Source organism: Kogia breviceps, chromosome 13 (genome assembly GCF_026419965.1).
Source record: "Kogia breviceps isolate mKogBre1 chromosome 13, mKogBre1 haplotype 1, whole genome shotgun sequence".
NCBI classification, from domain to species: Eukaryota; Metazoa; Chordata; class Mammalia; order Artiodactyla; family Physeteridae; genus Kogia; species Kogia breviceps.
Window position 1 is genome coordinate 70760306 of NC_081322.1, and position 23358 is coordinate 70783663.

Here is a 23358-nt window from a genome sequence, read left to right on the forward strand (position 1 = left end):
CGGTGGGTACAGACGTTGACACGCGGGCATATTTTACATCAGCAACTATAATCATTGCTATCCCCACAGGGGTAAAAGTCTTTAGTTGACTAGCAACACTTCACGGGGGCAATATTAAGTGATCCCCGGTCCTAATATGAGCTTTAGGCTTCATCTTCCTCTTCACAGTAGGTGGTCTAACTGGCATCGTTCTAGCCAATTCATCACTAGACATCGTTCTTCACGATACCCACTACGCAGTTGCCCACTTTCACTATGTACTTTCAATGGCAGCTGTCTTCGCCATCATAGGAGGATTGGTCCACTGATTCCCACTATTCTCGGGATATACACTTAACTCAACATGAGGGAAAATCCACTTTATAATTATATTCATAGGTGTAAACCTAACATTCTTCTCACAACACTTCCTAAGCTTACCCGGCATGCCCCGACGATACTCCGACTACCCAGACGCCTACACAAAATGAAACACTATCTCATCAATAGGCTCATTTATCACTAACAGCAGTTATACTAATAATTTTCATTATCTGAGAAGCATTCACATCCAAACGAGAAGTAATAACAGTAGACCTCACTTCCACAAATCTTGAATGGCTTTTAAACGGATGTCCTCCACCATATCACACATTTGAAGAACCAGCATACGTCAACCCAAAATGATCAAGAAAGGAAGGAATCGAACCTTCTCCAATTGGTTTCAAGCCAACATCATAACCACTATGTCTTTCTTTATAAACGAGATATTGGTAAAACCCTATATAACTTTGTCAAAGTTAAGTTACAAGTGAAAATCCTGTATATCTCTATGGCATATCCCTTTCAACTAGGCTTCCAAGATGCAACATCACCTATTATAGAAGAACTCCTACACTTCCATGATCATACATTAATGATTGTTTTCCTAATTAGCTCCCTAGTCCTCTACATCATCACCCTAATACTTACAACTAAACTAACACATACCAGTACAATAGACACACAAGAGGTAGAAACCATTTGAACCATCCTTCCAGCCATCATTTTAATTCTAACTGCCTTACCCTCCCTATGAATCCTCTACATGATAGACGAGATTAATAATCCTTCTCTCAGTGTAAAAACAATGGGTCACCAATGATACTGAAGCTACGAATACACCGACTACGAAGACCTAAATTTTGACTCTTATATAATCCCAACATCAGACCTAAAGCCAGGAGAACTACGACTACTAGAGGTGGACAACCGAATAGTCTTACCTGTACAAATAACAATTCGAATGCTAGTCTCCTTGGAAGACGTACTACACTCATGAGCCGTACCCCTCCTTGGGCCTAAAAACAGATGCAATTCATGGGCTCCTACACCAAACAACCTTAATATCAACACGACCAGGCTTATTTTACAGGCAATGTTCAGAAATCTGTGGCTCAAATCATAGTTTTACACCAATTGTCCTCGAACTAGTAACCCTAGAGAACTTTGAAAAATGGTCCGTATCCATACTATAATCTCATTAAGAAGCTAAACTAGCGTTAACCTTTTAAGTTAAAGATTGAGAGACAAAGCTCCCCTTAATGACATGCCACAACTAGATACATCAACTTGACTCCTCACTATCCTATGTATATTCCTAACCCTCGTCACACTATTCCAACGAAAAATCTCAAAGCATTCCTACTCCCCCAACCCCAAATTAATATTCACCAAAATACAAAAACAACAAACCCCTTGAAACGCCATATGAATGAAAATCCATTTACCCCTTTCATAGTCCCAGTAATACTGGGCATCCCTATCGTCACTCTAATTATCATATTCTCAACTATCCTATTCCCAACACCAAATCGACTAATTAATTGCACAATTTCCACTCAACAATGACTAACCAAACTTACATCAAAACAATTAATAAACACACATAACCTTAAAGGACAAACCTGATCTCTAATACTCACCTCACTTGTCCTATTTATCACCTCCACCAATCTTCTTGGAATGTTACCCCACTCATTTACACCTACCACACAACTTTCAATAAATATAGGAATGGCTATTCCTCTGTGAGCTGGCACTGTTATCACAGGTTTCCGCAACAAAGCGAAAGCATCCTTAGCCCACCTCCTACCACAAGGCACACCTATTTTTCTTATCCCTATACTGGTAGTTATCAAAACTATTAGCTTACTCATTCAACAAGTAGCACTAGCCGTACGACTAATCGCCAACATTACAGCAGGTCACTTATTAATGCATCTGATTGGAAAACCGACTCTTGCACTAATAAGTACCAGCCTATTTACAGCTCTTACTCTACTAACCATCCTCGAATTCGCTGTCGCGAATTAATTCAAGCCTACGTATTCACTCTCCTAGTAAGCTTATACCTGCATGACAATACATAATGACCCACCAAACTCACTCATATCACATAGTAAACCCCAGTCCTTGGCCCCTCACAGGAGCTCTCTCATCACTTCTTATAACATCAGGCCTAATCATATGATTCCACTTCAACTCAATAATCCTACTGCCTTGGGCTTACTGACAAACACCCTAACAATATACCAATGATGACGAGACATCATCTGAGAAAGCACTTTCCAGGGCCACCACACACAACCATCCAAAAAGGACTTTGATACAGAATAATTTTATTCATCTTATCATAAGTCCTATTTTTCACAGGCTTCTTCTGGGCCTTTTACCACTCAAGCCTTGCCCCCACTCCCGAATTAGGCGAATGTTGACCACCAACAGGCATCCACTCCCTAAACCCCTTGAAAGTCCCACTCCTTAACACCTCCGTACTGCTAGCCTCTGGCGTATCTATTACCTGAGCTCATCACAGTCTCATAGAAGGAAACCGCAAACACATACTTCAAGCCCTTTTCATCACAATCATACTCGGCCTTTATTTTACCCTACTACAAGCATCAGAATACTACGAAGCCCCATTCACAATCTCAGACGGAATCTACGGGTCCACCTCCTTCGTGGCCACAGGCTTCCATGGACTACACATCATTATTGGATCCACTTTCCTCATCGTTTGTTTCCTACGCCAAATAAAATTCCACTTCACATCAAACCATCACTTTGGTTTCGAAGCCGCTGCTTGATACTGACATTTCGTAGACATCGTATGATTATTTCTTTACGTATCCATCTACTGATGAGGTTCATAGTCCTTTTAGTATTAACAAGTACAACTGACTGCCAATCAGTTAGTTTCGGTACACTCAGAAAAAGAACAATAAATCTCGTAGTGACACTACTAACAAACACAATACTAGCCTTGCTACTCGCACTTATGGCCTCTGACTTCCTCAACTAAACGTGTATGCAGAAAAAACAAGCCCCTATGAATGCGGATTTGACCCTATAGGATCTGCCCGCCTACCCTTCTCCATAAAATTCTTCCTGGTGGCAATTACCTTTCTTCTCTTCGACTTGGAGATTGCCCTCCTACTTCCCCTCCCCTGAGCAACCCAAACAAACAATCTAAAAACAATACTTACCATAGCCCTATTCTTAATCTCCCTCCTAGCAGCCAGCTTAGCCTATGAATGAACTCAAGAAGGCTTAGGGCTTCCCTGGTGGCGCAGTGGTTGAGAGTCCGCCTGCCGATGCAGGGGACACGGGTTCGTGCCCCGGTCCGGGAAGATCCCACATGCCGCGGACCGGCTGGGCCCGTGAGCCATGGCAGCTGAGCCTGCTTGTCCGGAGCCTGTGCCCCACAACGGGAGAGAGGCCACAATAGTGAGAGGCCCACACACCGCAAAAAAAAAAGTTTTAGAATGAGCCGAATATGGTACTTCGTTTAAACCAAAACAAGTGATTTCGACCCACTAGACTGTGATCAAACTCACAATTACCAAGTGTCTCTAGTCCATATAAAAATCATTATAGCCTTCACCATATCCCTCTTGGGCCTATTAATATACCGATCCCATCTAATATCCGCACTACTGTGCTCAGAGGGTATAATATTATCACTATTCGTCCTAGCAGCCCTCACCATCCAAAACTCGCACTTCACCCTGGCCAGCATGATACCAATTATTCTTCTAGTATTCGCAGCCTGCGAAGCAGCCATTGGGCTAGCCCTACTAGTCATAATTTCCAATACGTATGGTATTGACTACGTGCAAAGCCTCAATCTCCTCCAATGCTAAAATTCATCATTCCCACTATCATACTAATACCCCTAACCTGACTATCAAAAAGCAACTTAATCTGAATTAACTCCACAACCCATAGCTTACTAATTAGCTTTACAAGCCTACTGCTCCTTAATCAACTCAACGACAACAGCCTTAATCATTCCCTGACATTCTTCTCCGACCCCCTCTCCACACCACTTCTAATCCTAATAATATGACTTCTCCCCTTAATACTAATAGCAAGTCAGTCCCATCTTCTCAAAGAACCACTCATCCGAAAAAAGCTCTACATTACAATACTAATCATGCTACAGGCACTCCTAAGCATAACATTTACCGCTACAGAATTAATCCTATTCTACATTATATTTGAAGCTACACTAGTCCCTCTCTTATTGTCATTACTTGCTGAGGTAACCAAACAGAACGACTTAATGCAGGGTTCTACTTCCTATTCTATACACTAATCGGATCCCTCCCATTATTAGTAGCACTAACATACCTGCAAAACACAACAGGGTCTCTAAGCTTCCTATTATTACAATACTGAACCCAACCACTGTCCATTTCCTGATCCAACACCCTCACACAACTAGCCTGTATAATAGCCTTCCTAGTAAAAATACCCGTCTACGGGTTACACCTTTGACTGCCCAAGGCACACGTAGAAGCCCCTATCGCAGGCTCCATAGTCCTTGCAGCCATATTACTAAAACCTGGGGGCTACGGCATGCTATGAATCACATCCATGCTCGATCCCTTGACAGAACATAGAGCTTATCCTTTCCTCATGCCCTCCTTGTGAGGAATAACTATAACTAGTTCTATCTGCCTACGTCAAACAGACCTCAAGTCACTCATCGCATACTCCTCAGTCAGCCACATAGCACTCGTTATTGCAGCCATCCTTATCCAAACCCCTTGAAGCTACATAGTGGCTACCGCTCTAATAATCGCCCATGGTCTCACATCCTCTATACTATTCTGTCTGGCAAACTCAAAGTACAAACGAATCCATAGTCGAGCCATAATCTTAGCTCGAGGCCTACAAATCTTTCTCCCACTAATAGCCACCTGATGATTACTAGCAAGCCTAACAAATCTTGCTCTACCCCCCACCATCAACTTAATTGGAGAACTACTTGTAGTTATATCAGCATTCTCATGATCAAACTTCACCATTATCCTAATAGTAACAAATATTGTGATCACTGCCCTCTATTCCCTATATATGTTGATCACAACACAACGTGGCAAACATACACACCATATCAATAATCTCACCCCCTCCTTCACGCGAGAACACGCCTTAATAGCCCTACACATCATTCCCCTACTACTCCTATCACTAAACACCAAAATCATCCTGGGCCCCCTTTATTGTAAATATAGTTTAAGAAAAACACTAGCTTGTGAAGCTAACGACAGTAGACCAAAACTTCTTATTTACCGAAAAAGTATTGCAAGGACCGCTAACTCATGCCCCCACACCTAACAGTGTGGCTTTTTCAAGCGTTTAAAGGCTAGTAGTTATCCATTGGTCTTGGGAACCAAAGAATTGGCGCAACTCCAAATAAAAGTAATAAACCTATTCACTTCCTTTGCTTTACTCACATTGCTAATCTTAACTGCCCCAATCATAATATCCAACACAAACCTCTACAAAAGCAACAAGTACCAGTCCTATGTAAAAAATATCATCCTTTGTGCCTTCATTACTAGCCTAATTCCAACAATAATATACCTTCACACAAACCAAGAAGCATTTATTTCAAACTGACACTGAATTACCATCCAAATCCTCAAACTAACACTTAGCTTCAAAATAGGTTACTTTTCACTCATGTTCATGCCCGTAGCACTGTTCATCACATGATCTATCACAGAATTCTCAATATGGTACATGCACTCCGACCCCTACATCAATCAATCCTTCAAATACCTACTCCTCTTCCTCATCACCATACTAATCCTCGTCACAGCTAACAACCTCTTCCAACTCTTTATTGGATGAGAAGGAGTGGGCATCATGTCCTTCTTACTTATCGGCGGATGATTCGGACGAACAGACGCAAACACACCTGCCCTTCAAGCAACCTTATACAACCGCATCGGAGATATCAGATTCCTCATATCAACAGCATGGTTTCTCTCTAACATAAATACATGAGATCTACAACAAATCTTTATACTTGGCCAAAACTCCTTGAACTTCCCCCTCATCAGACTCATACTAGCTGCAGCTGGAAAATCATCTCAATTCGGTCTTCACCCGACTCCCCTCAGCAATAGAAGGTCCCACCCCAATTTCAGCCCTACTCCACTCAAGCACAATAGTTGTAGCAGGGATTTTCTTACTTGTCTGCTTCTAACCCCTAATAGAAAACAATAAACTCATTCAGACAATAACTCTCTCTCTAGGTGCCCTCACTACCCTATTTACAGCCATTTGAGCTCTCACCCAAAATGATATCAAAAAAATTATTGCCTTCTCCACCTCCAGCCAACTAGGCTTAATAATAGTAACAATTGGCCTCAACCAACCTTACTTAGCATTCTTACACATTTGCACACACGCTTTCTTCAAAGCCATATTATTCCTATGTTCCGGCTTTATCATCCATAACCTAAATAATGAACAAGATATTCAAAAAATAGGAGGACTATTCAAAGCCCTTCCCTTCACTACAACTGCCCTTATCATTCGATGTCTTGCACTAACAGGAATACCATTCCTCACCGTATTCAACTCTAAAGACCCTATCGTTGAAGCCGCCACTTCGTCTTATACCAACGCCTGAGCCCTATTATTAACTCTAACCGCTACCTCCCTCACAGCTATCTATAGCACCCGCATCATTTTCTTCACACTACTAGGACAACCTCACTTCCCTCCTTCTGTAACCATTAATGAAAATAACCTCTTATTAATTAATCCTATCAAACGCCTATTAATCGGGAGCATCTTTGCTGGCTTCATTCTATCCAACAACATTCCTCCAATAACCACTGCCTTAATAACCATGCCCTTACACCTAAAACTAACCGCTCTCGCAATAACGACCTTAGGCTTTATTCTCGCATTCGAGATCAACCTCAACACACAAAACTTAAAATACACACACCCTTCAAACTCCACTAAATTCTCCACTCTATTAGGGTATTTCCCCACAATCATACACCTCCTACCTGCTCACCTAAACCTAGTGATAGGTCAAAAACTAGCAACTTCCCTACGAGACCTAACCTGACTAGAAATCATCCTACCAAAAACCACAGCCTTTATTCAACTAAAGGCTTCTATACTAACCTCAAACCAATGAGGCCTCATCAAACTCTATTTTTTATCCTTCCTTATCACTATTACTCTTGGTATATTCTTATTTAATTATCCCGAGTAATCTCCATAATAACCACAACACCAATAAATAATGACCAACCTGTAACAACCACCAACCAAGTACCACAGCTGTATAATGCAGCAATTCCCATAGCTTCCTCACTAAAAAACCCAGAATCCCCTGTATCATAAATAACCCAATCCCCCAGCCCATTAAACTCAAACACAACCTCCATCTCCTCACTCTTTAAAATATACAATACTACCAAAAACTCTATCACTAACCCTAAAAGAAATGCTCCTAACACAACTTTATTAGAAACCCAAACCTCAGGGTACTGCTCAGTAGCCATAGCTGTCGTTCAACCAAACACAACCAACATTCCCCCCAAATAAATCAAAAACACTATTAAACCTAAAAATGAACCACCAAAGTTTAAAACAATCCCACACCCAACACCACCACCCACAATCAATCCTAAACTCCCATAAATAGGCGAAGTCTTTGAAGAAGCCCCCACAAAACTAATTACAAAAATAAAACTTAGGGCTTCCCCGGTGGCACAGTGGTTGAGTCTGCCTGCCAATGCAGGGGACGCGGGTTTGTGCCCCGGTCCGGGAAGATCCCACATGCCGCGGAGCGGCTGGGCCCGTGAGCCATGGCCGCTGAGCCTCCACATCCGGAGCCTGTGCTCCGCAACAGGGAGAGGCCACAGCAGTGAGAGGCCCGCGTACCACAATAATAATAATAAATACTTAACATAAAAACAATGTATGTTATCATTATTCTCACATGGACTTCAACCATGACCAATGACATGAAAAATCATCGTTGTCATTCAACTACAAGAACACCAATGACCAACATTCGAAAAACACACCCACTAATAAAAATCCTCAACAACACATTCATCGACCTTCCTACCCCATCGAACATCTCTTCATGATGGAACTTTGGCTCCCTACTTGGCCTCTGCCTAATCACACAAATCCTAACAGGCCAATTCCTAGCTATACACTTCACACCAGACACGACAACTGCCTTCTCGTCAGTCACACACATTTGCCGAGATGTCATTATGGTTGAATCATTCGATACCTACATGCAAACGGAGCTTCCATATTCTTCATTTGCCTTTACGCCCACATAGAACGCGGCCTATACTATGGCTCCCACGCCTTCCACGAAACATGAAACATTGGGGTAATCCTACTACTTACAGTTAGAGTCACTGCATTCATAGGCCATGTCCTACCGTGAGGACAAATATCATTTTGAGGTGCAACCATCATTACCAACCTTCTATCAGCAATCCCCTGTATCGGTACCACCCTGGTCGAGTGAATCTGAGGTGGCTTTTCTGTAGATAAAGCAACACTAACACGCTTCTTTGTCTTCCACTTCATTCTCCCTTTTATCATCCTAGCATTAGCGGCCGTCCACCTACTATTCCTTCACGAAACAGGATCTAACAACCCCACAGGAATTCCACCTGACATAGACAAAATTCCATTTCACCCCTACTACACAATTAAAGATATTCTAGGTGCCTTACTACTAATCTTAACTCTACTTATACTAACCTTATTCGCACCTGACCAACTAGGAGATCCCGACAACTACACCCCAGCAAACCCACTCAACACTCCAGCACACATTAAGCCAGAACGGTACTTCCTATTTGCATATGCAATCCTACGATCAATTCCCAAAAAACCAGGAGGCATTTTAGCCTTCTACTCTCAATCCTAATCCTAATGTTCATCCCAATACTCCACACATCTAAGCAATGCAGCATAATATTCCGACCCTTCGGCCAACTTCTATTCTGAGTACTAGTCACAGACCTACTAACCCTAACATGAATTGGAGGTCAACCCGTAGAACACCCATACATGATCGTAGGCCAACTAGCATCCATCCTATATTTTCTCCTAATTCTAGTGTTAATACCAGTAACTAGTCTTATTGACAATGAACTCCTAAAATGAAGAGTCTTTGTAGTATAACAAAATACCCAGGCTTTGTAAACCGGAAAAGGAGAAAACCACACCTCCCTAAGACTCAAGGAAGAAGCATTACACCTCACCGCCAGCACCCAAAGCTGAAATTCTACATAAACTATTCCCTGAAAAAGGTTTATTGTAGAATAACCACAAGGCTACAGTACTAGGTCAGTATTGAAAATAATTTACTTCATTATACCTTTGCCATATAAATCATGCATACATGCATTCCCCCATATCAATAATCGCATCTTCCTGTAAATGTATACATGTACATGCTATGGATAATTGTGCATTCAATTATTTTCCCACGAGCAGTTGAAGCCCGTATTAAATTTCATTAATTTTACATATTACATATAAATTATTGATCGTACATAGGACAGGACCTTAAATCAGTGTAAGTCAACTAACACTAGGGCCCCTCCATTAGATCACGAGCTTAATCAGCATGCTGCGTGAAACCAGCAACCCACTTGGCAGGGATCCCTCTTCTTGCATCCGGCCCATAAATCTCATGAGCACCCACCTGCACAAAGCATTCTGCTCTCAGGTAAAGTGAGAACCTTGGTTTTCCACCTTGGCTGCTCAGTGGAATCACTTGGGAGCTCACTAAAAAAACACTAATGCTCCCCCTCCCTCCACGGCTTCCGATTCAGTGGGTCTGGGGTGGGGACCAAGCTCTCCAGGTGATTCTAATGTGTACTCAGGGACCAGACCCACTAAGTTACAGGTGGAGAAGGAAACTGAATCCCTCTCAGCTACCAAGGTAATCTTTTCGGGCATCTAGTATAGCTACAAATTTGTGGCTTTAACAAAAAGCACATATTCTTATTAAAATAATATTTTTACACAAGGCAGGTAAAGTAAATTAATCACCATCTTCTTTGAAAAGAATAGTTCTGTAGGTCTCCTCTATGAACTTTAATGCTGCTTATAATACAGTATTAAAAGAATCTATAATTCTGCAATACAAAAACAGCAACCTGCCTCCCACAAATTCCCGCCTCACCCCTACCCACACCCTAAGCCAGCCAAATAAAAGAAGAAAACACAGCATCCAGAAGCCTGGGGTATCGATAGTTTCCCTAGAATCTCAAAACACTGTAAAAAAAAAAAAAAAAACCCATATTTTGGCATCAAATCTGGAGATGTGGCTTCAAACCATGCCCATTCATTTTGATGGAGCCAATCTGGCCAGGTACATACACTGCAAGTGAACTTATTTTTTGGTTCAACCAGATCCTGTTGGATTCTGTGCAGGGACATGCAGGAGAGGATGGTGTGCACTCAACGTCACCGGCATGTTGGTCAAAAATGTTTCCCCATGTCTGATATCCAATAGCTCATCTTTGTTCTGCCCAGAAGCTTTGAGAAATTCTTTAGACCTTTCTCATAAATGAAGTAGGGTCAGCAATTCACTTGTGAAGAGTTATGTAAGCAAAATTTGAGCTACTGATAGAAGCAACTGGAAAAAGCAAATCACTTTGCAGATTTTTTTAATGATCAAGCGAAATGTATTGCTTACTCTCCATCTTTCTATTACAATTTCTTTTCTGATGTGATGTTAAAAGTCATCTATTCTCAAAAGTGCAGGAGTTGTTAAGAAAGCCAATGTTCAGCTGGGAAAACTCAAAATAGAATGTTTTCCAAATCTTGTTCTCAGTGGGATTCAGCCAAATTTAGCCCTTCATAGGTACTTAATATTCTCCCAAGAATATCTGAGGTCTTTGTTGTTAACTACCCACCATGTCCAGCAATTTGTTAAGTCCTTTTCTTTTCAAAGCATAATACTTTTAGGATTAACCTTACATCTGGAGAAAAAAACAATCAAACCAGTTTACAGAAACTGGTATTCGTCTACAGACCAAATGCTGAGATATAAATTCTTACTGTTCATAGCCTTAAACATAAAAACTTTGGGAGAAGTGGCAAGGTTAAAGGGAAAGTAGAATTTCTCAGTGGATTCTTGGGCCTGGGGGAAATTTCAACATTAAAAAGGCAGGAAAATAAAAATAATGAAAACAGGTATTGATTGCTAGGCACCAAAATAGTACAGGGCAATCAAGCAAAATGACTGACTTTGTGCAAAATTACTGTACATTCACTGTAAATAGCATCTACTGTCACCGAGCCTCACACAAACCTGGTACAGCATGGAGCCAGGCATATGCATGGATGGAGAACGTCCACATTGGTAGGGTCCTCAAACATAGCTGAAGGCATGGGTGAAGACTGTTAGAGGAAAAGTCAGAAGGCTGGGGACTCTCCTCCTGGAGGGATTCTGTTCATTAAGAGAGCTGAGCACTCACCTGGAAATGATTACCTGTTGTCTTACACTGAGGCATCAATGACTTTGACCAGATGTCCCGAGAGCCCACCTGGTTCTAGCGTGGCTTCTTGGTGTACTGAGCACACGCTAACTATTTGCAAGCCCATACTGAGATCACAGTAATTAGAAAAAAAGAAAAAGTATAACAGTTCATGTTACCTGAAATGGTCTCCCAGTATTCGGTAGATCAGCAGAGGCAATATCTAGAACAGAGCCACAACCACCAAATCGTTCATTCTGACAGCCATAGACAACCAGCGGGATTTCTAAGGAAGAATTAAGGTCCTACAGAGAGTGTGCAGTTCAAGTGCCTACCGTGACAAAACTAGGGTGGGATTATACCAGCTAGCCTGGAGAGGAAAGGCCATGCTACTCTTAAAAACAATTAAACTGGGACTTCCCTGGTGGTGCAGTGGTTAAGAATCCACCTGCCAGGGGCTTCCCTGGTGGCGCAGTGGTTGAGAGTCCGCCTGCCAATGCAGGGGACGCGGGTTCGTGCCCCGGTCCGGGAAGATCCCACATGCCGCGGAGTGGCTGGGCCCGTGAGCCATGCCCGCCGAGCCTGCGTGTCCGGAGCCTGTGCTCTGCAACAGGAGAGGCTGCAACAGTGAGAGGCCCGCATACCGCAAAAAAAATTTAAAAAAATAAAAAAATAAAAAAGAATCCACCTGCCAATGCAGGGGACACGGGTTCAATCCCTGGTCCGGGAAGATCCCACATGCCACGGAGCAACTAAGCCCATGCACCACAACTACTGAGCCAGTGCTCTAGAGCCCACGAGCCACAACTACTGAGCCCACGTGCCTAGAGCCCATGCTCCACAACAAGAGAAGCCACTGCAAGGAGAAGCCCGCTCACCACAAAGAAGAATAGCCCCCGCTCGCCACAACTAGAGAAAGCCTGCATGCAGCAGCAAAGACCCAACGCAGCCAAAAAATAAATTAACTATCAAAAAAACAGCCACACTTATTAAAAAAAAATTAAACTTAGGCTTCGTCTTAAAAATCCAGTTACACAATGCAGTTACACAAAAGAAAGAGATTTAAAGAATATAGTAACTAATGTGTCACAACTGCAAACGGAATGAAAACTGACTGTGTAGCTGCTGAATGCTCAGAGCTTGGTGCTCTCTCTGATCTTTCCTAGATGATTTTTTGGAATCATTAGAGAATTGGAGCCAGAAAGGAGGTAGGAATTTAATTCAGGGGTTTTCACCTCTTAAAAATAATAGATTTTTCCCTGTTCTTTCCTCAAACAAATACAACCTGTGACCTAGTACAAACCAGACTAAAGCAGAGCCACTCTGTAAGGCAGGTTGGGCAGAGAGCTGATAAAGTGGAAATTGTACATATTTTCATACTCAAAACTCTCTCTATTATTTTTAAAGTGATTAAATGATTCACACACACAGCAAAATAAGTACATAAAAATATGCAAGTATGAAATTGAGTTGCTGAATTATCAAATAATTTTTTAAAAGATCTTCAGAGGTTAACTTGCTGTATTCAGTATTTGTGTCGCTTATTCTGTGAAAGACAGAATTCAAAGAGCTGTAACTTTATCAATTTCCCATTTATTTACAATTATAGTATCATAAATGATTTGTTTTTTACTTTGTATTTACTTCTGACTTAAAAATTTTCAAGCCTTCTGTGTAATAGGTATTCATGGAAAAAATAAACAATAAAAACATGAACAGAGAAAGAAAAATTTTAAATCACCTATAATCTCTTCACTAAAGGCAAAACAGATGCATAGTCTTCAGATCTTTTCCTACGCACACTGTTTTATAATCTAATTTATGGTTTATCTTTACACGACAGTTTGTCATGTGTTTCTTGCTCTAGCTTACTTAATAGTTATATGTTTATTGATATTAAAAATGACGTAATTTTATTATTCAAAAATCTTTCCTAAAAATTTTTTGGCCAAGGGATACTGTATTTTAAAATGTGCACCTCCTTTAATTTGTTTCATAAGTCTCTGTTTTCATGTAGTAGAAATGGGTTACGTTTCTACTACAATGTTTGGCCATTTTCGAGTTCACAGGAAGAGTACGAGACATTAACCCGTGAAGTCAAAGGATACTCATCAGGCGGAGAGCGGCTGCGCACATGATACACGGCTCCACGGTGACGTACAGCACTGTGTGTTCAAACACCTCAGAAGGACTCTTGCCATGTCGACGACACCAATCTAGGGCCTGGTCGATGGCCACCATTTCTGCATGTCGAGTAGCCTGAAAGAAGAGGTGCTTGCATTGACCTTGCTGGCTACATGTAACTGTATTTTACAAATATTCAGAAGTAAATAAGAAAAATAGGCCTATCATTTCTGCCAGCATTTTAGCAAATAAAGGTTTCTGGACACCCTTAGCAGTTGACACTGTATTTCCTAGTTCAAGTACCATAACCTCACCAACGAAAGACACCTAATCTGAGATGCCACACGAATTATGCTCTATTTTTAGTTAAGTACCTAAGTACTTTAGGGGACACTCTTTCAATTAAAATGCCATAGAGAGATAAGTCTCAAAAAAAAATGTCCATGGTTCCTGAATATTTCAGGGTACACTTGAAATTTTCCTAAGCATATGTTCCAGTTATGAATATGTTTTCAAGGCTGTCACTGACCTCACTCTAAGCAAATCTATATTTAGAATGTCATCATTGGAATGTCATCACTTGTATTTTCTTTGGGATGAGATTTTATATACTGGCAGACTCTAGAGAGAAGCAGAGATTTGGTATCAGTCTCAGATACCTCATGGGAGTAGTTGAGTAGAGGAGAAATCACATAGTCTGGAATCAACCACACTTCAATCTAAATCCTGACTGTGACGTTACTGATTATACAGCCCTGGGCAAGTTACATAGCTTCTCCAAGCCTTGGTTTCCCCAATGTAATACTGGATATACTGGTATCTACATCTCATAAAGCGATCTGAATTATATGAAGCACAATGATGCATAACGTGATATATGTCCTCTGCTATGTGAAAATTATTTATAATATTCATGATAATCGTGTTTATCAATAAACTTACACGGAATGTCAACTATGTATAAGCCACTGTGCTAAACTCTTTGTGGGAAAAAAAGTCTCTGTCCGAAACGAGCATAAAATTTGATGGGACAAACAGAAAGGTGTTCATTTACCTGTGACATAGGGCAGGGTGTGGAAAGTGCTGGCACAGTGGCCAAGGTACCATGGAAGCCAGAGGCAGATGGGAGCACTGCTGGCCCAGAATTAATATAAACTTGGAACTGGAAGGTGCTTTAGCAAAGAGGTTCCCACACATGACTGCATACCAGAACCAACTGGGGAGCTTAAAAAAGAAAAGTATCCCCAACTCGGGTGCTTTTTAAAAATCAGATTCAGAACTACTGAATCAAATGTCCCCACAGTTCTCAAGAAATAATCGTTGACCTAAATCATCTCAATCAACTCTTTTACTGCTGAAGAACCAGAAGCTAAGCTGTGTTAGGAGGTTACTAAAGACACACAGCTGGGAGAAGTGATGGTGGTGGTGACAGAGGGTGATGGTATCAGAGCCAAAAGTAGGATTCGGGTCTCCTCATTTGGGGTCAAGAGTCTTTCTATACTGTGATTATAGGGTAATCTTCTATAGAGCATAGAAAACTAAAAATAAATCCAGGTTAATTTCAAGGTGTGGAAGAAACCCAGGTCACTGGGGGTTTAGATGGATGTTGCTAGGACATTCAATGATCTCACATTAAAGATATTGTACTGAACTACAAAATACACATAGGGAGATATGACAATTATTTAAAACACAAAATTCCACTCCTGCATAAGTATCTGTATATTCACTAATTGCTGTATTATGGTTTATTACTTTTCTCATAAGCATTTTGATATCCACATAACAATTGCTTCGTGAATCTGGGTTCCTGTTTTGCTTGTGTTTCACTAAATCTGAGTTTCCTTTTTGATAGATGTGATGGATGAACTTTAAAGTCCTCAGAGTACCAGTTCCAACACCAGCTTGTTCTCTGGCTCCCAAGTAAGATCAAGGTCTGTGTGAGCGGTATTAAAGTTATAAGCTACCCTTGGGTCCACCTAGCACTTTCTATAATCCTAACACTTGATACTTCATTTATACTCACTGTGACACACTGTTGTGATACCATGTTCAGGAAGTGTCGCCTTAATTCATGAACTTCTCAACCTAACCACAATAAATTAAAGTCACACAAGCTTTTAAAGTGTACCTGTAGGTAGAGACAGCAGGTGGTGGAGACTGTATTTCACTGAATTATCTGATTTAGGAATAGCTTCCTTTATACAATCTTTTTATACCTCCATAGCTATCAACTGAGGGTGACTTTTTAATTTACCAGGAGGAATACATTATTTAAAGGCACTAACGGATATGGTATGAATTAAATTGATGTGTTTTACAAAGTAGAATTTTCATTAAAAAAATCAACATGTATCACTTTTATAATCAGAAAAGGAAGGGCATTCATAAAAAGAGATCTTTAGGGAAACCATCTTTCCATTGATCCTCACGGGACTCTACACAGACCCATCTTCTAGTCAACTACGATAAATTCATTCCACACCTACCATCACTTCCATATGTCTGCAATTATACTATTCAACTCACATACATTTTTGGTTTGATTGACTTCATTTCTTCCCTTCCCTACAACTTCATTGTTGTAGACCAAAAGGCAGCCAACAGGAACCTCAATATTTTCTAGGGCTTCTTTGGCCTGAAAGACAAAATGGAAAACCTAAGAGGTAATGTTCAAAACATGAAAAGATGGTAGGAGAGAAAAGATGCAGCCTGAACAGTACACACATGTACAAACACCAGAACAAAGAAATGCAGGTCAGCTTTCCCTTTGCTCAAACATACTTTAGTACTTAGTGCCTTTGTTCTCTATCGTATCCATATTAAGGAGACTCAGGAACAAATCCCCTTCATGGGTCCTGAGTCCCCTGACTTTTTTCTTCTCGTTGGAAGCAGAAGTAATCAAAAGACTGCTATTGACTCTTTGTTTTTTTCATTGCCAGGATCTACGCACCTTCTCTGAGATAGTGTATATATCTGCAAAGAGGTAGAAGAATAAGTAACATTTATAAATCTGTTATTAACATCCTTTCCTTGTTGAAATTCTACTTATTTTTTTTGTTTCTTTAAAAATTACAGAAAATATCCTCTAGAGTTCCAACAGCATAAAGGTGACCAGACTGGATTATCCCCCTGTGCCCACAATTTCTGCTCTAAGTGAGACAATAAAAGTTTAGGAGCACTCTATACAAAGAAATAGCGTAACCACTTTGGAAAACATTTTGGACGTTTCTTTAAGAAGTAAGCACACATATAGACTGTGAACATATAGCCTATTCTAGTCCTAAGTATTTATTTAAGAGAAGGGACTATATGTCCACCAAAAAACCTTGTAAAAGAATGTTCATAACAGCTTGATTCATAATAGCCAAACTCTGGAAATAGCACAGGTGTCCGTCAACAAAAGAATGAATAAACAAACTGTGGCATATTCACACAATAGAACACTATTCCGCAATGAAAAGAAACAAACTTATACACACAACAACATGAGTGAATCTCAGACATGCTTAGGTTTGGGGGGTTTTGTTTTGTTTTGTTTGTTTTGTTTTTTGCAGTACGCGGGCCTCTCACTGTTGTGGCCTCTCCCGTTGAGGAGCACAGGCTCCGGACGCGCAGGCTCAGCGGCCATGGCTCACGGGCCCAGCCGTTCCGTGGCATGTGGGATCTTCCCGGACCGGGGCACGAACCTGCATCCCCTGCATCGGCAGGTGGACTCACAACCACTGCGCCACCAGGGAAGCCCCATGCTTAGGTAAAAGCAGTCAAACACAAATCATGTGAAGTACTAGAACGGACTAAACTAAACTACGATGAAAGAAATTGGAACGGTGGTTGCTTCATGAAAGGGGCTGTGTAGATTGGAAAGGGACACAAGGAAATTTTCTGTGGTGGTGAAAACTTTATCTTGATAAGGATGTGGCTTGCGCAGATGTCTGCATCACTCAAAACTGAATGAACAACACATTTAAGACCTGTGCATCTCAATGTATGTGAAGTACACCTCAACTGAAAAACACAAATGAGAAAAATAAGTTTAGGCATAGTACCATCACCATCTCAGGAATGGCAAACCAATTATTATATTTGCAAAGCCTCCCCTCTATCAGAGGCTGTCCATTTTTCTTCTAGCGCTATGGCTGAGGGAACCCCAGCAGCTCCGAGGCCCAGGACAGCTAAGGAATACTTCTTCAGGCAGAGAGCAAAAACCGGCAGGTTACCTCTGGGGTGCCCTGATACCACAGGTGAGAGAGAACCTTAAACGGGTGCAACCCTCGGACTAGTATACAGTCATTGCCACCTCACTACAGTTAAAAAACCCCAAGTACAGCTGTTTCTAGAAAGGCACAACATTTCCTACTTTGGCAGGCCGGAAGACCCTTTGGAAGACAAGACTCCCATTTCAGAGGAGGTATTTTCACACACCATAGGGCATATAAAGTGCCAGGTTGAAGACTTAGCTGAAAACAGTGTGTTCTATCTCCTGCACTAGCTTCTTGCTCCCAGCTTCACTATTTATAGTAGCAATAACATCCTATCATAATGCCAGCATGGGTTCCTTAGCTGCTTCAAGCTTGCTCAACTGACACTTATCATTTGGCCAAAAGCGCTGAAAGGAGAGGCACATGGTGGGAGCATATTGTACTTCTCTCCCATCTGGAGTGGTGGGATAGAGCTGGGGCATGGAGAGGTGTAAACAGACAGGATCTGAAGCAATAAGCCCGCATTCTTCAGAATTGTGTCATGAACTACCCACACGCTAGTGCTGTCCCAGTTCTGTAAAAACAGTTAAAGCATACCCAGTTTATGCAAAGTTTGAAAGACTGAAGAGTTCCAAGGTTTGGTGACTATATACAAATAAATATACAAATGTACCATAGGCTACTATAGAAAGGAAAGCCAGGAGGAGGACTGACAGCTGGGGAGGGTGGAGACTAAGTATTGATGCAGTTAAGGCAATCATCGCACAAAGAATGAAATTTAAAGTAAGCTTAAATCACTGTTCTGACTTAACTATGCCTGTTTTTGAACTTTATATAAATGGACTCACGGCGTATATATTTAGTTTCTAGCTGCTTTTGTTTCACATATGTTTCTGAGCTGCATCCATGTTCATTCCTGTAACTGTAGTTCACTTTCATCGCCCTATATTACTTTGTATGCATATAGCACAGTTTATTTATACAATCTGTTGATAGATGTTTGGGTTGTTTCCACTTCTTGATTATTACTAATAATGCCGTATGAACATGTTTATACCTGTCTCTTCAGGTACTATTAATTTCTGTTGAGTATATACCTAGCAGGAAATTTACTGGGTTGGAGGCTATGTGTGTGTTTGCCTTTAGTACAATAGATCCTGCCAGTTTCCCAAAGTGGTTGGAATAATTTACATTCCCATGAACAGTGTGTGAGAGTTCCCATTGCTCTACATCCTCACTGACAACTGGAATTTTAATATTATTTATTTTGGATATTCTGATGGATATGAGGTAGAGTTTGTGGCTTTAATTTTCATTTCCCTGGTGAGTTAAGAGGTTTACCATTTTTTTTCGTATGTTTATTGACATTTGGATATCTCCTGTGAAGTTCCTGTTCAAATATTTTGATCCGTTTTCCTTTGTGTCGTTTGTCTTCACAAAAATAAAAAATTAATTGAAGGAAAACAAAATAAAATAAGCTTAGAATGACACATAACCTGGGGTACACAAGAGAGACAAATCATTTTTTCATCCATCCAGTATTTGTTGAGGATCTTGAGACAGGAAAGTTACCCTGGGTTATTCAGGTGGCCCTAAATGCAGTCATAAGTGTCCTCATGAGAGAGGCAGAGAGAAATTTGACACATAAAGTATAAAGCACTGTGATGACGGAAGCAGAGAGAGAGAGAGAGAGAGAGAGTTGAAGATGCTACGCTATTGACTTTGCAGATGGCGGAAGGAGCCACGAACCAAGCAAGGAATGTCGCTCTAGAAGCTGGAAAAGGCAAGGAGACATATTCTCCTCTAGAGCCTCCAGAGGGCGCACAGACCTGCCGACAATTGGTTTTGGCGCAGTGAAACTCAGTACGGACTCTGGGCCTCCAGAACCATAAGAGAATAAACTTGTGTTGTTTCAAGCTATCAAGTGTGCGGTAATTTGTTACAGCACCCATAGGAAACTAATACACCCTGTTAAGAGGAAGAAAAGATACGCTAAAACGGAAAGAAAATATTTACAAACCACATAATCAACAAAAGTCTAGATCTGGACTATGTAAAGAATGCTCAAAATTCAACAGTTAAAAAAAAACTGTTAGAAAATGGGCAACAGATATTTAGAGACATTTTATCAAAGAGGGCATACAGGGTTTCCCTGGTGGCGCAGTGGTTGAGAGTCCGCCTGCCGATGCAGGGGACGCGGGTTCGTGCCCCGGTCCGGGAAGATCCCACATGCTGCAGAGCAGCTGGGCCCGTGAGCCATGGCCGCTGAGCCTGTGAGTCTGGAGCCTGTGCTCCGCAACGGGAGAGGCCACAACAGTGAGAGGTCCTCGTACCACAAAAAAAAAAAAAAAAAGGAGGGCATACAGATGGCACATAAGCACATGAAAAGATGGTCACAACATTAGCCATTAGGGAATGCAAATTAAAACCACAATGAGATTATCACTACACACTTACCAGAATGGCTAAAATAAAAAGTATCAATGCCAAATACCATCAAGGCAGAGAAACAGGATGACTCATATATTGCCAGTAGGAATGTCAAATGGAATGTAAAATGGTACAGCCACTCTGGGAGATTGTTCGGTAGTTCCTTAAAAAGCTAAACACGCACTTAACGTATGACCCAACAATTGCACTCCTGGGCATTTATTTACCCAGGGAAATGAAACCTTATGTTTATACAATACACAATTTTGTATACAGACATGAATGTTCATAGGAGTTTTGTTCATAATAGCCAAAAACTGGAAATGACCCAAACGTCCTTCAAAGGGTGACTGGTTAGACAAAGTGTGCTACATCTATCCATGGAAAACTACACAGCAATAAAAAGGAATCAACTATTAATTGACTCAAAACTTGGATGGATCTCAAGGAAATTATGTTAAATGAAAAAAAAAATCCCCAAAGGTGACATATTCATGTATAAAACATTCTTGAATGACAAAACTACAGGTATGGAGGGTTCAGGGTTTGGGAGGGATGGTGGCTATAAAGAGGTAGCATGAGGAAGCCTGGTGGTGATGGAGCAGTCCTGGTGGTGATGGAGCAGTTCTGGTGGTGATTACACAAAACTAAACAGGTGACAAAATTGCATAGAACGACACATACACACAGACACACGCACATACACAAACAGTTTAAGGTTAGCACATAAAGGTGATGAAATCTGAACAAGCCCTGCAGACTGGGTCAATGCCACATTCCTGGCTCTAATATTTTACTACAGTTACTGAAGATGTTACCATTGGAGGGAACTGCCTGAAGGGTATGTGGGCCTTCTCTGTATACTCTGTGGCAACTTCCTATGAATCTGTAATTATTTCAAATTGAAACATTAAAAAAAATAAAGGTGGAATAAACACAGAAGGCTCTTACAATGGCGATTAAGAAGAGATGCCTACTGAGGTAGGAGGAAAACCAGGAGTGTCTGGTGTTATGGAAAATCCAAGGAAAAAACTAGGCCAAGAAAGAAGGGTCAATTTGGGTGGAAGGGAGGGAATGAAACCAGTGACCTGAAGAGTGACTTATCTAAAAGTTACATTTCTAGTTTCTATTACAACAGACTGTTATGTCTACATCTCAAGTGTTCTGATTCTGAGCTTGCAAATAATAGGAGCTTAGAGCTTACTGAAAAACTTACCTTGATCCAGGACTATTTTAAGCACTGTATTAATTCATTTAGTTTATAACCCTATGAGACTGGTTCCGTGAGCTTCCCCATTTTACAGATGAGGAGACTGAGCCATGGGGAGGTTATGGAATTAGCCCCTGTAAGAGGCTGGGACTAGAGCCCAGGCAATCTGGCTCCATCCACTCACTTGTTTGACAAGTCTTTGTGGAGCACCTACCAGATGTCAGGTTCCTGGGCTCTCTGCCATGGCTCTGTCTCTAATTTCTACTGTTGTTACCGCTGATCAGCTACTTTATCAGTATTTGGGTTCTTAGTAGGTCTAGTTCAAGGGACAAAAGGAGAGGGGACATTTAGCAAGAGAGTGAGGCATAGAAAGTTTAAAGATTAAAAAAAAAACTGCAGGGCTTCCCTGGTGGCGCAGTGGTTGAGAGTCCGCCTGCCGATGCAGGGGATACGGGTTCGTGTCCCGGTCCGGGAAGATCCCACGTGCCGCGGAGCGGCTGGGCCCGTGAGCCACGGCCGCTGAGCCTGCGCCCCACAACGGGAGAGGCCACAGCACTGAGAGGCCCGCGTACCACAAAAAAAAAAAAAAAAAAAAAAAAATGCAAGAGTAAACAAATGGGGAGCCATGTGACAAGGATTTTCTATAAAACTATCTCCTGAAGAATTCTATGTGAGGCTATGTGGCCATTTCAAATGTGCAGAAGAGAATCCCAGAGTAAGAGGAAAGGGAGTAGGTGGCAGGGGAGAAGGTGAACCCAAGCTGTGCAGTAGGGTTCCTTCCAAGTCCTGACTTGTTCACCTGGAAGACAGCTGGGGCCACGCTGCAGGGCCTGGCAACCCCTCCACCAGGGTCTCCAGGTGACGGGGCTTGTGCCTTTCATTCTTTCCTTTGGATTTTCTCTTTTTCCCTTCCAGCAAATTATCTCCTTTTAACTCTATTTCCCAAACGCTGAATATTATCTTCCTACTTCCTTAGAGTAACGTGTTGTTTTGTGAAATGCCTTCCTTTGCCGTCCAGATTAGAGAGAAAATATGAGTGAAGGGAGTATCTTTAAAAGGCAAATAATGTTGTTGATGAGGAATGGCCTAGCCTGCCAAGCTCACAGGGAGGGGGTGAACAGCTGGAAAGGCGAGTTAGCGGGGGAGATGGTGAGAATAACCCAAAATCTCCATGGAAGTGAGTGTAGAGTGAAATGCTTTTCAATAAAAAAAATATATAGATGGGTGTGTTTACATGTATATAAAATACATGTGTATATATGCATATATCAAATATATATTTGCTTTGCCATCACATTCAAAATAGATTTAATTAAGCTGAAAAGAATTTAACTCATCCCATCTCGTACTTTCCAATACCCCCACCAGCTCTTCTGTCAAGTCCGATCACTTCTTTATGAATGCACAAGAACTCAGGCAAGATGGGTCTGAAGTGTGTGCAGGTAGGTTTTTAACCCTCTCATCTTTTTTGACAGGAGCCAAGGCTCAGTGACTATTTAAAATGACAACTTGGTCTTTCGTAAGTTAATAAATTATCAGCTTTCAAAACTGAAGAATGAAATCTATCTTCTTCCTGGCCCAA

The 23358-nt window shown here is 41.3% G+C and overlaps 1 protein-coding gene across 2 annotated transcripts in view; it reads right to left on the reverse strand.

Annotated features, from left to right (window-relative positions):
• ADAT2 (adenosine deaminase tRNA specific 2) overlaps positions 1–23358 on the reverse strand; it is a 34477-nt gene that overhangs the window by 5005 nt on the left and 6114 nt on the right. Inside the window, exons 2-4 of one of the 2 annotated variants that reach the window (XM_059083300.2) lie at positions 16468–16572; positions 13919–14069; positions 11990–12096 (exon numbers count right to left, since the gene is read on the reverse strand). In XM_059083300.2, coding sequence (XP_058939283.1) covers positions 11990–12096; positions 13919–14069; positions 16468–16572 — 363 coding nt within the window. The remainder of the gene's footprint in view (positions 1–11989; positions 12097–13918; positions 14070–16467; positions 16573–23358) is intronic. The other variant, XM_067010925.1, reaches the window with a different exon arrangement.